General features: G+C 45.8%; 2 protein-coding genes across 4 annotated transcripts; one reads left to right on the top strand and one right to left on the bottom strand.

The window, feature by feature from the left end:
* Positions 1 to 1,403: 1,403 nt before the first annotated feature.
* LOC122626835 (protein sine oculis) lies at positions 1,404 to 16,206 on the bottom strand. 2 transcript variants are annotated; one of them, XM_043784401.1, is made up of 7 exons: positions 15,614 to 16,206; positions 11,016 to 11,483; positions 10,545 to 10,755; positions 10,325 to 10,452; positions 9,526 to 9,630; positions 9,274 to 9,329; positions 1,404 to 1,838 (listed from the first exon to the last, which is right to left on the bottom strand). In XM_043784401.1, the coding sequence occupies exons 2-7, from the start codon at positions 11,346 to 11,348 to the stop codon at positions 1,427 to 1,429; spliced, it is 1,245 nt and encodes a 414-aa protein (XP_043640336.1). In that variant the 5' UTR covers positions 11,349 to 11,483; positions 15,614 to 16,206; the 3' UTR covers positions 1,404 to 1,426. The 2 variants fall into 2 exon arrangements, with proteins under 2 accessions (XP_043640336.1, XP_043640344.1); XM_043784409.1 differs by lacking the exon at positions 1,404 to 1,838 and adding an exon at positions 9,128 to 9,209.
* Positions 6,892 to 7,685, top strand: LOC122611391. 2 transcript variants are annotated; one of them, XM_043784432.1, is made up of 3 exons: positions 6,964 to 7,028; positions 7,085 to 7,389; positions 7,449 to 7,685. In XM_043784432.1, exons 1-3 carry the CDS (start codon positions 6,987 to 6,989, stop codon positions 7,552 to 7,554), a joined length of 453 nt encoding a protein of 150 aa, XP_043640367.1. In that variant the 5' UTR covers positions 6,964 to 6,986; the 3' UTR covers positions 7,555 to 7,685. The 2 variants fall into 2 exon arrangements, with proteins under 2 accessions (XP_043640356.1, XP_043640367.1); XM_043784421.1 differs by having other exon boundaries at positions 6,892 to 7,028; positions 7,085 to 7,685.
* Positions 16,207 to 16,524: the final 318 nt, after the last annotated feature.

Genomic DNA, 16,524 nt, shown 5'->3' on the forward strand with positions numbered 1-16,524 from the left:
CATCCATCCCTTGGGGCAGCCTTGCGCATTCTCCGGGGTTGCCAGGCACCGCCCCGTTGCCAAGAGTTGCTCGATCCTGGCCACCGAAGCACTCATTACTCGGGACGCGACGCGGCGCGCCTGAACCCAGAATTCCGAATCCAGGGAGGGGAAGGCCGCGCGTGGGACGCCGGACGGAGAGGAACGCACGCGCCGACGCCGTCCATTAGACATGGCCATTAGCACGAGCAGGCTTACCTGTCGTCGCGGATTACTGCTGCCATCCTGCCATCCTGCCATCCTGCAATCCTGCCGACCCACGACCCACTCGCATTGTTGTGGTCAGCCAATGCTAATGGGCCCGCAGACGTTGTCCTTGTCGGCAATTCTACAGGTACTGATCGGAAGGAAGGCGTGGGAAAATCTAGCTCAAACAAGTTATTGTGCTTTTGTAAAACATACATTAAACAAATGATCTCAGAAACAATGGCCATTCAATAAGGGGACTGTTCATTTATATCGCTTATTCAGTAATATCGTAACTGTAGGCCTGTACAATTTTTACAATTTATCACTTACCTGGAGCTTGCCAAGGGTGAAGGCATCCCGAAATAATTACTCCGCCGAGGGAAAATGCATTTGAAAATAATTTAATATAATTTATTTTAACAAAAATAAAATAACTAGGCGCTACAATTAAAAGTGTATAATTTATGCATGTATGTATGTACGTAGGTATATATATAATTTTTGCACGTTTCGATTTGATTTGCATTTTGGTTGGCCTCCCAACCGCACTAAAACTAAAGCCTAGCTATTTACACAGATCGATGCCGTAGTCATAGTTCAAAGTGTTTTATCCTGGAGTCTTTCCAGGAGATTGTGCTGCAGCTCCAATTCTATATCTCTCTATATCTGGCTGCGGAAATGCCAAGTTATCCGGAAATTGAGGGGCTATGATTGCATTTCGGTAATTGGCCAAAATACTGTCATGTTTGATGCCGCGGTTCCTCTAAGCCACTTTAAGCCAAGGTGTTGAGTTGACTGACCCAATTGCCACTGCGGTTTGATATGGTTGCCCGATAAATTCTCAATCGGGTCGTAAACTAGAATTCCCTTGCCAAGCATTTGGAAGCTGAATATCGACTTAAGACAGCTTCTCAGCAATCGGGCGATATGTGAAGTTTAAGCTGCTATGCTGAAGAAGTCCGGCGATATTGCTAGGTTGCCATCCTCAAAAGTAGAAGCTCTCACACTGCTGCTGCTGCTGCTGGCGCTGTCGCTGCTGCAGGGCAATGTGGCTGGTGCTGTTGCCGCTGACCCCGCCGCTGGCCACGCCGCTGACCACGCCGCTGACCACGCCGCTGACCACGCCGCTGACCACGCCGCTGACCCCGCCGCTGACCCCACCACTGCCACCGGCGGCAGCGGCCGCCTCCAACTAGAATCATAAGTGCTGGTACTCCCCCATGTCGTACATGGCGGTCATGGGCATGGCTCCCATCACGCTGTGCAGGTGCGAATAGGCCACGGCAGCGGTCAGAGGGGGCATTTGCATCTGGGCAGCGGCCGCCGCACTCACGCCCCCTCCGCTGCCACCGCCGCCCCCGCTGCTGCTCTTGGTGGCGACACTGGCGATGTTGCTGGCGGGATGTGGCTGGTGAGGATGGTGCTGCAGGCTCTGGTCGGCGGCGACGTGCTGCAGCTGCTGCTGATGCTGATGCAGGCCGTTGTTGTTGCCGCTGCTGTTGCCGGGCGAGTGCTGCTGCTGTTGCTGCTGCGCACTCTGGCTGGGTAACATGCTGCCCTCCATCTCGGAGTCGCTGGAGGAGTCGAGGTGCTGCTTGTCCGTGGAGCCGCTGCAATGAAGATGGAGTGGTTGGTTGGTTATCAACATCAAGTGATTGGTTTACATCGTTGCAGTTGAGTAAGACTTATGAATGAATTATGATTGAATTTGCATACCACTTTGAGCATGTGATACTACAACTAGCATTAATGTACGAGTATCATATTGATGAATTCCCGATCTTTGCCCTGTTCACGCATTATAAGTTCCAGGCCTTATCTATCCACCTCTTCCTCGCCTGCTGGAAACGTGACCCCTGGCATATGGTTTTTGGATGTCAGCATCGCTTACGCTAAAATGTGTCAATTGCTGCAACTAATTTAGTGCTGTCAACACACCCACGCACTGCAGTGCATAATTTATTTATAAACAAATGACAAATGACAGGGGCACAGCCTTTGCAATTGAAACGAATTCCGGAAGGAAATCGTCTGCCTCTCGCGTTTCTATAAATGGTATCATGTTCGCTGTTGAGGTGTCGCCTCAGGGAATCTGAATGAGCATGCGAGGAGGCGGGAGTGAGGGGGGCAGCATGCACTCCCCGGGGCATTCGGATATGAAGCATCTGATTTCAGTCCACTTTCGAGGGGTTTGGTACAAGTGGGTGCGAGTGCTGCTCACCCCCTTTCCATTTGAAGTAGCTGACTTTTATTGTTTGTGGCTGATTCCGTAAATGGCATTCGAGACTCGAACGCCACTTTGGGGTTAATGTGAGTCCTGCCCCGGGAGTGGAATCACCCAGTAATGGCTAATACCGGGCCATAACAAGAACGAAACTCGAGCAAATGTCAATCCCCCTCTCCGCCGGCAATCGTCGGCAAAGTGTTAATCTTGTCGCCAATTGCATGGCCGAGCACAATCAGTAATCGGTTATCAGCAGCCGCATCGCGAAACCAGTTTGCTAAGAAATTGATGACAGCCACGAGCAACACCAACAAACAACATGGGGCACCACCAGGACTGGACCTACCAAAGTCTGGATACCCTTTTGGATATGGATAGCAGTGCTTCAGACAGCACAACTGAATATATTCATGCATAATGGTACCTCTTCCATACCTGATAGTATGTGATATACAATTATGTCTTATAATATTTAATATATATTCTTGGTATTCGTGTTCTTCTTCATATGATGTCATTATACCCATTTAAAGCAGCGCGTACGAGAAGCCATTCTAAATGCAACTTAAAGATAAAGAGTCACTTAAGCACTAAGCACATGTTGAATTATAGGGATTATCGACAAATCCCTTTGGTCAGCGAAGCAAACCCTATCGAGGGTATTGAATGGGTATTGAAAGGAAAACGAGGCTCGCTCGGGGCGATGCGAAGCATTTAAGCGCACACTCGACAAATTTGCGATCTGGCGCAATGGGACAGAGACGGAGGGCAGGACCGATCTGCTGCCCGCAAGATACACCTCCCAGCTATTTGCTGACTCCACTTCCCCAGCTGCCGCGGATTCCGATTCCCGATTTCTGATTTCTGATTCCTCATTCCTCATTCCTCATTCCCCATTCCCCATTCCCGATCCTCCATTCCGAGCGGGGGAGGTGCAGCGGAAGGAGGAGGAGCCCACATACGGCGCAGCTGTACGATATCGACAATCGTGTAATTGTAGATTGTATCCACCGAGTGGCAGCCACCAACAGCGATGGCATGTCATTACTTCTTGCAGCGTTTGCATGAACTTGAACTTGGTCCAGCGATCAGAGTTACGGCAGAGGAGGAGCGGTGCCGGGCAAAAGACCATGTGACATTTGATGGACACCGCTCCCCCACTTCCCCAAATTTCCGAAAACGAGTTCACTCTGTGGACATTAAAGTAACGCTCGTTCCGTTCCGTACCGTTCCGTTTGAGGCAAAAATCGATGGCCTAAGCACAGCAAACATGAGGAATGGCCCATCCCAGAGCGAAAAGAGGGGAGCAAACAAAAGGCAGCAGAAGCATATAAACAATGATATCGAATTACCAGAGTTTTCGTATTTCTGCCCCCAACTCCGGCTCTGCAACACTTATTAACACATACAGACGGACAGCGCCCACTCTTGTGGGCATGCCCCACACCACACCATCCCATCTTATCCCATCCACATTTCCAGTGATTGCATTATAAACACAAAAATGCCTCTGCTCGGTCCGCAGCTTGGTTTTCTTGGGCACCGAACGGGAGCAGAGCGTCTCAAGGACAATTCCTGGGCCAGGAGTGAGTGTCTCATGAAGTTAATAACAAAATGGAACAGCAACCGCTGAAGAACAGCAGGTTTTGGATCTCCGTCTACGTGTGTGGTCCCTTTGTAGGAAGGTTCTTCGGGCTTTTCTTTCCCGCACTTTGTGTCATTTCTTTTCTTTTTTTGGGGTCTGTGCCCAGTGAGGGGGAATTAATTTTTACTTGTTTGCCCAATTGATTTTTTGTAGCCGGGCTCTGCCTTAAGCAGATTCATTAGCTTGGTAATAATGCATGATCGGATTATGTTTAACTGGAATCGGTGGGATGGACCAAAAACGAGTTTGCCACGTGAGTCAGTTGTTCGCATTCCGAATCCATGTCTGGTCTATAATGGTATTTAACATTTTGGCAAGACATCTTTGGTATTGATCTCATGTAAATTGATTTGGGAAATAATAGAACTGAGGATGGTCGAACGATAGTCCATGACAACCCCAAGACTTTCACACGAATGAGTGGAGAGGACTGGGGCTTCCAAGGAATTCCATTGCTAATAAAAATTATAAGCCAATAAATCCTTTAAAAAAACAAACAAGAGGCACAAACTCAAGCCCTGGAAGATCGCTGAGATCTGTGAGATCGGTGAGATCGGGATATAGGGAGATACGGGCAGATCGGGAGGATCGAGGGAGCTCAGGAACAGGTTGAGTTATCGCATTGCGCGATCGGTACACAAATCTCGGGACGTGTGCTCAGCAGGACACCCAACTAAACGGGCAACGGCGATCCATAAGTGGAATCTGAAAAGGTGTTGATCATAAATTATCATTTAATTTACGCATGTGTGTGGCTGTTGTTAATGTTCGTGGCGACCCTCTGACACTCAAAACCGTTCGGGAGGATGGTGAACGAGCCAGGTGGACTGAGTCCAGCTCACTTCAACTGGGGCTTGGGGTTTTTCTCCTCGTCTAGCCGACGTCTGGCTGGTTATTGTTGGGCATTGTCTACAACTATGTAAGATCCCAAAGATTAACCCAAAGTCCGAGCTCAGCGCTGTCATCGTTATAAGATATTTTATTATCGCTCCGCCGAAGATCCCAAAACTCGAAGGTGGAAAGTACGTAGCATGTGTGCCGTGTGGAGCATTTTATGCTGGCCGAGGATTGTTTTGACAGTTTCTTATAATTTTGTGGCCTTTTAATTGCCCAGCCCGAGGCGAATTGGATGGTTCCTGAGGAGAGGTAATCGCGTCCCCAAGCTCCCGCTGGGCAACCAAACTTTCATGTAATCCCCAAGTCTTTTAAGCACTTTGTGGCTTAGAGACTTTCGTGGGAGTAACTAGAGGAAGCCCCAGAAAACAATGGCTGAGGTCAAGTCTAAGGAACACATAAGCTCCATAGGAGAACAAATATTTGTTAAGTTTTGCACTATTGTAACTAAGCCCCTGATGCGAAAGTTCGTTTACCTGAACACCTGAATTTGTTCTTAATATATTGTGAATTACACCCTGACAGAACTAATTTCATTTCCCAAATAATGAAAATTATATGAATGAATAATGTAATAATGCAGCACGCCCAGCTCCTCAATTTGGGGAGCCTTTCATTCTTGTTTGCCCCAGATGAGATCTAATTATTGTCAAGAGAGTGTACACTTGACACCCACTCCCGGAAAAGCGCATTGAGCGGTTGTCAGTGCGGACGGCAAGCGCCTCCGGGCGATTCCGTACCACCAGCCGGTCCATCATCACCAACAACATCATTATCAACGCCATCGGAGCACAGATCGGATGGAGAGGGAACGGGAATGGGGATGAGAACGGGAACGGGACGGCAGCGAGATTGGGAACGGGAACCGAGCTGGGGAACTGAGCACAAACACAAAGGCGGCGGCGCGGAGACGGGAAGAGAAGAGAAGAGACCCTCCGACGGGCAAAAGCGCAAAATACATAATAATAAAAACAGAATGTACAATAAAACGAATAAAAATGAATAACGTGCTGGCGGGGATTGGAGCGAGAGGCAGGCGGCAGGGAACAGGGAGGGGGGAGCGCGGGGTTGTCAGGGCGAACGAATAAAGAACACACGCACATTTTGTGGTAACCCGATACCCTGGCCAGCTACCCTCCAGCCAACCGTGGCATTCGACGAACGCAAAATGATGACGATGTCTGGGGGAGATGCGGATTCGCCGGGCAGGGGCAGGGGGAGTGGTGAGGGCAAGGGAAGGGGAGTGGGATGGACTTGGGACTGGAACTGGAAGTGGAACTCGGACTGGGTCGCCTCGGTGGTGAGTACATACATACATATGTACATAGTTGAGGAGCAGGGAAGGGGAACCTCGTCTGGAACTGGGACTGTGTGCAAGAGAGTGAAGAACGCTTGAGGTACGGAATTCCCGGAGAAATGGCTCATAATGCCAGGCAGATCAATCAAATCCAGCTGAAATGGCCCCCTGAATTCCTCTTTCATAATTCCTTGGATTCCTTGAAACAGCAAAAGAGCTTCTTTGTCTCCGGTTAGATATTAAAGAAAACCATTGGTTTAAGGATCATTGTTTTGCTAGGATGTTTGGGAAATAGGATGATATTTTTCACTCCTTATAGTTTGATTTATATTGAATTTAAGTTAAGTCTTAAAGCAAAATTGAAACATAATACCTTTTAATTGACACGCACTTAATCATTTAAACAGTTATACCATATATGTAGCCTCTATTCGTAAAAGCGTAAAACTTAGGTCATTATTCGGATACTTGTGCAACCGAAAATCCAGAATGTTATTGTAAAAGTGGTTGTGTGATAGTTGAAAATATCAAATTACGACTAGATTGTTTGGGTTAATTCTTTAAAACTTTTCACCCAACACCGTATTAAACAATGCGACGGAAACCCGATATTGTTATGGGCCGGACTTTTTTCAAGCCTTCAGTAACCCGTGATTTTCAACTCAAATCAAAATTTACAAAATTTTCCGTACAAAAATATGCACAAGACGTGGAATAAGGCGTTCCACAAGCGCAAACTGGTAAGCTTAGAGCTTAAAACTGAATCAGCATCGGAAAATATCCCCAATCTTTTCAGTGGAAGACCGTATCCAAGCCTGGAAAGCTGGTATACTACATGCAGCCGCTGGTTGAGCACTTGTTCGACACCTGGATGCAACCACTGCCCTTTCCGACGCTGCTCAAGTTCCTCTACAGCTGCGTTCTGATCTTTTTCATAATGCTTCCGATGCTGTATCCGCTGCTCGTCCTGCTGTCCTACTACGGCATATTCCAGTACGCGGCGCAAGAGCACTTCGGACTGGAGACGCCCGAGAAATGGGACCTCCTGGGCGCCGCCACAAAGCTGTGGAACTTTGAGGTGACCAACAGGAAGTACCTCCTGTTCGTGACCATGTACATCGATAGATACCGAGTCGTTATAACCGCCATATCTTCGACAGTCGACTATATGCGCATGGCTCTGTGCTTCGTCTTCAGCTGAGCCTGGAGCAAGCATTTTTCGATCCCTATTTAAGAATCCAGTTTGAGGGGGAGTTGGTTTACTAACGGTCTTTGGAGAAGATCTTTTTTTGGCCCATATGTCGGCATTTAGGAGGAACGGTTTCAGAAACAAATACTCTCCATACGATGAACTTATCCAATTAAAAGTTGATCCTGGTGTGTATTTTTGAAACTAATTCGCCGAAGGTGTACGTCTGTGGATATAGGATAGATCATCCGGACGTAGCTCGGTCGCGTTTGATTCCATCTACCTAGACTTTGAGCAATCTGTCCGCCATTCTCTTCTGGCCCTGCGAAGGTAGTGCCTATTCAAACAGTAACCACTTTGGCAGTTGCTGGGCCGTTCAAAGTGCCGCTTTAGATTCAGATTTGGCGCCGTTGTGGTTTGCTGGCTGCCACAAAGCTGCATGGAACATAGATACACACCCTCGTGCAAAAGTAAAAAACAGAAACGAAAAAAGAGGAGAGGAGGAAAACAATATGAAAAAGTTAAAGTAGCAGCACACTGAGTTGCTCATCGAGGCAACAGCCATAAACATATATCAGGTTACCTCTGGGAGGAGCAGGAGGTAGCTACGCAGTCCATAGTACGGCAAACTATAGCAGAGAACGGACGTGTATCTGTGAGATACTTTTGACGACCGGCCGTGTTTGGGTGTATGGGGTTGTATGGGTGTGTGAGAGTATGTAAGAGTGTGTTAGTGTGCCTTGCGGTTGCCACGGCATCCAATTCATAATATTTTTTGCATTATTTCTGTTTTTTATTTTTTATTTCCATTTTTATTACGACAATTTCTCGCTTTTCGCCTGCCGTTCGTGAGGCGAAACTCGGCGTAAGTGATATACCATTTAGCATAATGGAACTATCCTGGCGAGAGTTTGGAACTTTTGCCAATTTGAGCTCGCTAATGATGGTCGCACCCAACTGGAATGGCGAGAAAGGAGGACCGTCACTTTAGAAATCCCATTTTCGCTCTCTATGCTGTTTGCTCTTCACATGACTTCCAGCCGGATCGCAGGACAAACAAAAGAATGCTCGTCGGCTAAAGGATGTTTAATATTTGAGAAACTAACTCTTATCGGTCGAGGATCTGCGCCATCCGTCAGCCTCTGCCTCAAAGTGGAAACATCCGAAAGGAGTGGCTCTACTGCTCGAAACTATTTGCTTAAGCGGAAATGCAGATGTTCAGGAAAATCGGGTGGCGGAAGGGAAGTGAAAGGACTGGGGATTTTAATTAGTGACGAGGCCTGCGAGACATATGCCGGAGATATGCGTGTACCGAAAGCAAACATCAACAAATCAAATAAAAATAAAATAAATATATAGGATGATTTTGAAATCTGGAACAACATGTTAATGACTTTGTCAGCGACTCTTTCTTTCCCTCCGTATTTTACCACATCGTGTGCCAGTTGCGTGTTGTCCTTGGCACTAATTAGCCAGCCCCCTATTGCCCACCCAACCCCGCCCACTCAGCGACCTTAAAAGTAAATGCCGTCAGCTTTTGTAATTGAAATTTTAAATGCAAATTAATATATTATATTTTGCGGTGCCTTGCACGCGTTGACACTTGTCACATGTATCGCAAATAGAGCATAAATATATGCCCCCACTCATATGTTCGTATACCGCTGATATAAGCAATCTAGATATATGTATGTACATATCTATCTTCGGAATATACCCAAAAATATATCAGCTGCCCAGTAAATCAGACGGCAATCAGTTTGGATCTCTAGTAATTAGTGTTTAGTGCAACTCACTCTTTATGTTCGGCAGCTCGATCTCTTTGTCGTCGGTTCTTGAACCAATTGGAAACCTGTAAAAGCACAGAAATATCTTAGATACATTTGTAAACACTCGCAGTTCTACCCCATGATTAATGGGATGCAATTAACATGTGGAAGACGGCATATGCGAGGAATTTCAATTGAAATTTGTCAAAAGATGCGTTTGACATTTATATTTCACTTCTGCCGTTTGCATCTCTGTTCTTGGCATCGCCTTCGGCTCACCTGCGTGGTGGTCAGTCCTGTGGCCTCGGCCAGATCGCGTTTCTCCCGAGGCGATGGATAAGGATTGTGCGAGTACCAGTCCCTTAGTACCGAGCGGGATTTTTCCTGCGGATGAAATGATGTAACTTTAACTAATACGCTTGCTCTGAAGGCCCCTAAATGCATAAGTGCAGTTAGATGTTGTCAAATATATCAAATTGCTTTGTAACTAATTTGTATAAATAGTTAAATAGCATTATGAGCATTCGGCTGATTATATATATCTGTATCTAATATAAACATATATAAAAACGGACAAACTTGAATTCAAGAACATTTCCAAACAACATGCAATTTGCGATTTTATTTTAGAATGAATAGTAAGCCTAAAGAAAAGGGCAGTTTCGAATCGTGGTTGTTCAGTTTGTTGTTTAGAAAACTCTTATTATTTTTAGAAGAGAGCAGTAAGCAAAAGGGTATTCCGTTTCCTACTTAAATGTATCATTCCATCTTTATATATATTTGTAAATTGCATCAAAATCGGATGATTCGTGGGGCGTATCTTGAGCTCATCCCTATCCATATCCATATCCGCAATCTACTTGAAGCAACTGAAAGCCTGCCGGAGAGCAAACAAAACGAATCCCGTCCAGGATGTGCCACCGATAAGCCCGAAGGCGTTACCCCAGCGGAATCAGGCGGTTCGCAGTCATTGCAATCAGCCAGGCGAACGGGCATTTGTACGGTTTCCGCGCTTGCCACAATTAAAATGGAAAGCGGCCAGGACGACTTGGACCTGAGACCTGAGCCCCGAACTCACCTTAAAACAGTAGCTCGTCTCCTCGCCATCCCAGATGGTGCGGGGCAATGGAAATTTACGGCGAACACGATATTTGCCAACAGCACCCAAGGGTCTTCCGCGCAGTTTTTCGGCTTCCACATAATGCGCTACAGTCGTGGAGAAGGAAGGGAAGTCAGTTTGGTTGCGTTTCTGGCCCCAAACTTTTGGGGTTAGGCAGCGGAGCGGGTTGGAGGCTCACCTTTCAACCACAGGGCCTGGAGCTTGGCGTGATTCTGGGCCGAGAAGTGGTGATGCTCGAGCAGGCGGTACAGCTCCTTGTACTGTCCCCGGTGGAATGCGACGACCGCCTTGGCCTTCAGCACGGACTCGTTCAGCTGTAGCTTATCACATTGTGGCAGCGACCAGAGGAAGCGGCCCAGTCTTTCGATGTTGCCCGCCTGCTGCAGAACCTGTTGGTGGCCGGGGATAAATATTTATTATAATGTTCTCTAAATATTTCACTATTATTTAATGAAGTTATCATGTCCACCTGATCAGTACTACTTTCACTTTCTCGATTTCGATTCATTTAAGCATAAACTCTACTTAATTTAACCTATTCTATGTGTGGTTTTGCTATTGACGAAGCGATAATCATTAGCTGGGGATGGGGATTTGCTGTTTCGGAATCTCTGTAATCATTTATTTCTAATCACATGCATTTGGTTACCTCGCAGACGCACGCCACCTGCTCCTGGGTGAAGCCGAAGCTGGGCAGATTCTCCCTACCGCCGGAGCCTCCACCACTGACCACTCCGCCTCCGCTACCGCTGCCGCTGTTCAGGTGGAGGCCACCGCCTGCTCCGCCGCCGTTGTGCGCCATTATGTCATGGCTGCTGCTGTTGTTGTTGTTGTTGCTGCTGGTGTTGTTGTTGTTGTTGTGCAGGACCACCGATCCGCTGAGACCCGTGGGACTGTAAGGAGGCGTGTGACGGGCGGTGAGAACGGCAGCCGCATTGGCCGCCGCCAAATCGTAGAAATCTGTGGCGGGATGCTGTAACATTTTGTGCGGAAATAGGATGCCCGGATGGAGAGTGAGATTGATTTCAAGGACACCGCTATATGATACAGACGGGGTCGATCTAGTGAATTTTGTAACCTAAACTAGTAGTTGCTTAATTCTTTGGTGTTTTGAGCGCTGTAATGATATAAGTAATAAAAAATCACAATAAGTTTAGGTTTGCATATTGAAAATACCATTTAGAACTTCAAAAATTATACAACAAATTACTGTTATCAAAGATAACAATATGAACAATATACAATATAAATAATCTCTTTAGTGTTTGGATAAGGTGTTGGGTGTTAACCAATAAATCGCAAGATTGCAACACCCAATTTTTGAGGAAACTCACGCCACATTCAGCGAAGTAATTAGCCCCCTTGTTTTCATCTTTTTATTACCCCTCTCGATTAATATTTAAACAGCTCTCTAATTGAGACACATAAAGCTGTGAAAATTACCATTGAATGGCAAATGATTCGAGCAAATGCCAAACAAAACAAGCGTGTCTGCATGGGCTTCCCATATTCATAAGCAGTTTGGGCATCAGAAATCCAAATCTAAATCCAAATCGAAATCAAAACAGTGCAGAACCTCGATCCGACCCCATGTTGTCAAACATGATTAACCGAGTCCCGGCGCAATTACATATTAATGCGGCATGTTCGATGTTCGATTATCGGAAATATGGCTGGCCATAGCCATCGGGAAGCTCTCTAACCTGTCCGCACCCGACCAAGAGATCTCTTACGAAAATAAACTCTTTACACAATATAGTACGTGTATATGGGGCGCATGGTGTTTCGGTATTCCTCCGATTTCACATTTCACATTTCTGTATTCGGTTCTAAGAATATTTCTAAAATTACCAAGCGGCGGCGACGACGACTGCTCCGCTGCCTCCGCGAGGGAGTGAGCGAGAGGCCAGAACGTATCCCCCAGATAGAATAACCGGCCGCACTTTATAGACGATGTTTTCATATTTCAAAACAAAGCAATCGATCTGTCCAGATATATATGTATATATAGCCACGGGGATATCTGTGTATTTGGCCCCCAAAGCTGCAGCTAAAGCTGAAGCTAAAGCTAAACCCCCCGATCGGGCTATATGCCCACAGACTCTCGTGTATCGAGTCGAGATATTCTTGGATTTGCTTTCGGTTTCAGTTCTCGTGTGTGTGCTTGTCAGATTATATACGAGTACGAGTATACAAAACAAGAAACAAGAAAATAGAGATTCGTTTTGGCTGCCGCTGTAACGAAAATACCATCGCCAAGTTGGCTGCTCTTGAGTCATCGGCCTAGGCCAGATCCCCCGCAGCCGCCTCCTCGAAGATTTCCATCGCATCGCATCGCATCGCATCGATTCGATTTCTTCAGCTTGCTGGGATTCTTCATTCTCCGCTGCTTGTATTTTCGTTGGCCTGTTTCATGTTTGACGCAAGTAAACAAGCAAAATGCGAACGTGAAACGCAATACGCGATAAATTTTCAATCTGTTTTGGCCAGCAGTCCAGCACAAGTGGCTAATATTCGACGGGACCCAATGCATCGGCCATAATGGAGGGCCAATGCTCAACTATTAGACGCGATTTACGCCTCATCTGATCGGATTCTGGGCTCTTCAACCACATTGGATCACTGCGAACTATAAGCTTTCGGTGCTGGCATACCAAGGTTTATAGCCCTGTAGCGTTGCACCACCGAAATCGAAGTCCCTGCCCCAAAACGAAGAACACCAGCAGCTACGACAGCAGCGGCCTTTGAGAGATATTGTATCTGATATCGGGCCCTATATTTTGGCTGCCTCTTCAGTTCGCCTTGTGGGAGATCTCTTATCGCCCGGCTGTAGCTGCCTGACTTTTGTGGCATTCGAATAAAATTAATTTAATTTATTTTACAAGTTCTGTAATTTATTTCCAGAGGTGCTTTATCTATTGGTTTCAGTTTCTGTTTCTGTTCTCCATTCCCCCGTGTTTCTTCTGACTTTTATAAGATTTTAATTTGAGTGTCGCTGTGCAAGTAGGGGAATCTCTGGAAATCGGAAAGCGGTCACCTAACTCTCCGTCCATCGGACTCTATTGGGTTGTTAATCAAATTGAATTGTTCCAGCTGCAGCGGCTGTAAGCGTTCGCCTAATTAGTTTGTAATCAAAGTCAGCTTACGATAGACTTGGCGATGGACTGGATTCACGTCGAAGGGCAGTTCCGAAACGCTTTCCAAAGCAGTGCACTCCGGGAGCTCTGCAGGTGAAGTGTCCCCCAGTTCGAGAAACCCCCAGCTCAACTTGAATGGCCCCCATCGCAATCCGAAAGCAGCGCGCCTGTTTCTCGTGGCTAACACCGAAATCATCTGCTTCGACGTCTGTGTTTATACATTGTAATCGAATGGGACTGGGATTGGGACTGGGAATGGGAAGCAGTGTGCCAAGCAACCTGTTGTGGGCCAGCCCCCGTTCCGGGTAATTCGAACGGCTTTCTGGCCGCTGGGCGGGATTAGCAGTACTGCCAAACCGCCGAGACAATCGCTATTCGCCATATACTATTTTTAACATTTTCCGTTTAATTGCTGCCTGAGGGAGCTACGTAAAAAAAATTGAAAAGAGCGCGGCGCAATGAATGAAATTTGTCATTTTAATGGGTTGCACACATGTGTCTCTGCCTCCGCAGCCGAATGTATCTGCACTTTGGTTGCTTTTCGCCTTGCTGCGCCGCATTACCCAAACTTTGAATGAAACTGAAGTGCAATGGTCGAAAGTCCCGCCGGTGGGAAACCCGTTCCCAAATTACGGCTAATTCTGCACGCCGGTGCGTAAAATGATCAAAGCCGCTGCGGCCAAACTTGCGTATCTGCATCTGTTTGCCCAAGTCCCGAGTCTCGGCGAATGGAATGCGTAAATTTGTCAATTTGGCCACTTCCGAGATGAAGTCCACATTGCCGGTATCTTGAAGATCCGAAATAGGCACCACGAACCGTACGCAACATCTGCTCCCATCTCCGCACTCAATTAATCATTCCACTTCTGACGACAAACACGCGCTGGCCAATTCGTTTAAACGTTTCCAATCCTCCGAATATCGCAAATATCGTATTTAGCCGAACAAAAATCGGTCACACCCACTCATCCTCGCACGAAGTGCAAAAGTTATCGGCGAAACAGTCGTATAGTTCATAATTTCATAAATTTCTGGCGAAAATCGAAATGATAAAGCCAAATGGTTTCATAAATAAACACTGTGTGCGTTGGTTTCGAGTTCGGAACTGGTGTGACAACTGGAAACGACTTTTCCTTCGGCTCAAATCTATCTCATACTTTTCTTTTAATTAATAAATACATCTGAGGTGGGTGGACCTTTGAATTGCCAAATTGGAAATGGCAAAAACGGCAATTGAGAGGTGAATAAAACAACAGAATTTTGCTATTGGTGTGTAGGCATGTTTCCATTCCAAATATAAATAAACATGCAATTAACATGCTATATCCTTCGCTTCGTTTCCTCAGAGTTGGTTCCTAAGTGCCTCGAGTTGGTTTTCCGATGGCTTTTGGCCATTTGGAATTCGCCAATGCCACGCCGCCAAAAAGCTTAATGCATTTTGGCCTTTAGCTCTCCCATTGAAATTGCCTAAAGTTGTGAATCTATTGACTTCTATGATAGATTGATCCAATAGAAAGCGAACATTTATGGACTGCAAATATGTCAAATATTTTGAAACCTACTCAGAGGATTTGAAAAATGTTAAGCTTTTCAAATTCAGAATAGCGCTTTGCTTTGATCGTTTAATATTATTCGAGCTTTAATCAAATGATGCCTTTTGATTTAATTTAAAGGTGATAGACGATTTTTTGGTAATAATATTTAAATACAAAAAAAAATAAAAATCAAATTTGTAAATAATTGTTTTTAAAACTGAAATGTATAATTAAAACAAATAACATTAAAATACATATTGTATGTATCTGTAATTGCCCCGACATTTTTCCTCGTTATTAGATCTTGTTTGAATCAGACCTATTTAAAAACAGTTATAAATCAACCAAACTATAATCATGTTTGCATTGCTGCTATTTGAGCCCTAATAAGAAAGGTTTAATGATATTAAAATACCTTGCATTGCAAAAGAATCGCCAATATAACATTTGTTTTTGTTAATGTGAAAGATTACCTTAACTACTTATGTATGTATGTATATTTTATGCCATGGGTTCTAGTTTTTAACAGTAAACTGTTGCCGTCGGCAGGTAGAAAATTGAATCTCGGTGCTCACCTGTATTTTGATTATTTATTGTTGATACGTATCCGAGTTTGTTAGTTTTTTGTTTGGGTATGTGCTGATTTGTTGATTTGCTCTCTGATTCAAATTGTGCTATATCCGCAACGTTAGAGGTGGCCAAGAAGGCGGTGATTCTGGCCGTGCGATTTTTCCTTGATGTGCATTTTTGCAAACTCTTCAAATCGAAGCCATGCGCTCACTCACGCACACACACTTACTCGCGATCACACTGGGCACTAACACAGCTTGCTGTCGAATATTGCTCATACGCACCGTGCGAACACACGTGTTGCAAATTACTTTTCGTGAAAACTTTCGCCGTCCTGCGTGACTTGGACAAATTGGGCAAAGCTGCAACGACAGCACTGAAGCAGTGCCAACCAAAAATGGCCGCCCGCGGATTGATTTGCTTGATTTTCCCCGCTTTTTTCTCGCTTCTTGTACGTTTACTTGGCGCGATACATATTTGTTCATTCAGGAAACTCGAAAATTAAATATAACTTTGTGCGCGGGACGTCGAAACACCGCCGGATCCGGCCTGTATTACTGAGCGAGCGACGTAGGGAGATCGGACAGCGAACCGCACGCGACGGAATCTCGAAAACAACTGAGAACTCTCCGGTTCTCAAACCTCCTCGAACCGAAAACGCCCGAAACAAAAGGCAGAAAATGGTTGGTGCCGCTGTCGTTGTGCGTGCGCCAAAGCGAGATGTCCGACTGGTCGTGCAAGTGTGTGAGTGAGTCAGCACCAAGGGTGAATCGCACAGTGGATCGACGTATTGTGCGCCTCTTTCCGAATATTGAATAAATAAATCTTTAGTGTCATACCTACCACCTATGAAACGAAGAGGATGATACATCTACTGACCTTTAAAAACTCACTCGGCACATTGAAATCATTGCAT

This window comes from Drosophila teissieri, chromosome 2L, assembly GCF_016746235.2.
Source record: "Drosophila teissieri strain GT53w chromosome 2L, Prin_Dtei_1.1, whole genome shotgun sequence".
Lineage (NCBI taxonomy): Eukaryota > Metazoa > Arthropoda > Insecta > Diptera > Drosophilidae > Drosophila > Drosophila teissieri.

Coding starts and splice junctions, on each gene's coding strand:
- LOC122611391 (XM_043784432.1), top strand. CDS start 6,987: ATGCACAAGACGTGGAATAAGGCGTTCCACAAGCGCAAACTG. Junction 7,029..7,084: donor CGTTCCACAAGCGCAAACTG/GTAAGCTTAGAG, acceptor CAATCTTTTCAG/TGGAAGACCGTATCCAAGCC. Junction 7,390..7,448: donor ACCAACAGGAAGTACCTCCT/GTTCGTGACCAT, acceptor TATCTTCGACAG/TCGACTATATGCGCATGGCT.
- LOC122626835 (XM_043784401.1), bottom strand. CDS start 11,348: ATGTTACAGCATCCCGCCACAGATTTCTACGATTTGGCGGCGGCCAAT. Junction 9,631..10,324: donor AGACGAGCTACTGTTTTAAG/GTGAGTTCGGGG, acceptor TTTCATCCGCAG/GAAAAATCCCGCTCGGTACT. Junction 9,330..9,525: donor CAGGACTGACCACCACGCAG/GTGAGCCGAAGG, acceptor GTGCTTTTACAG/GTTTCCAATTGGTTCAAGAA.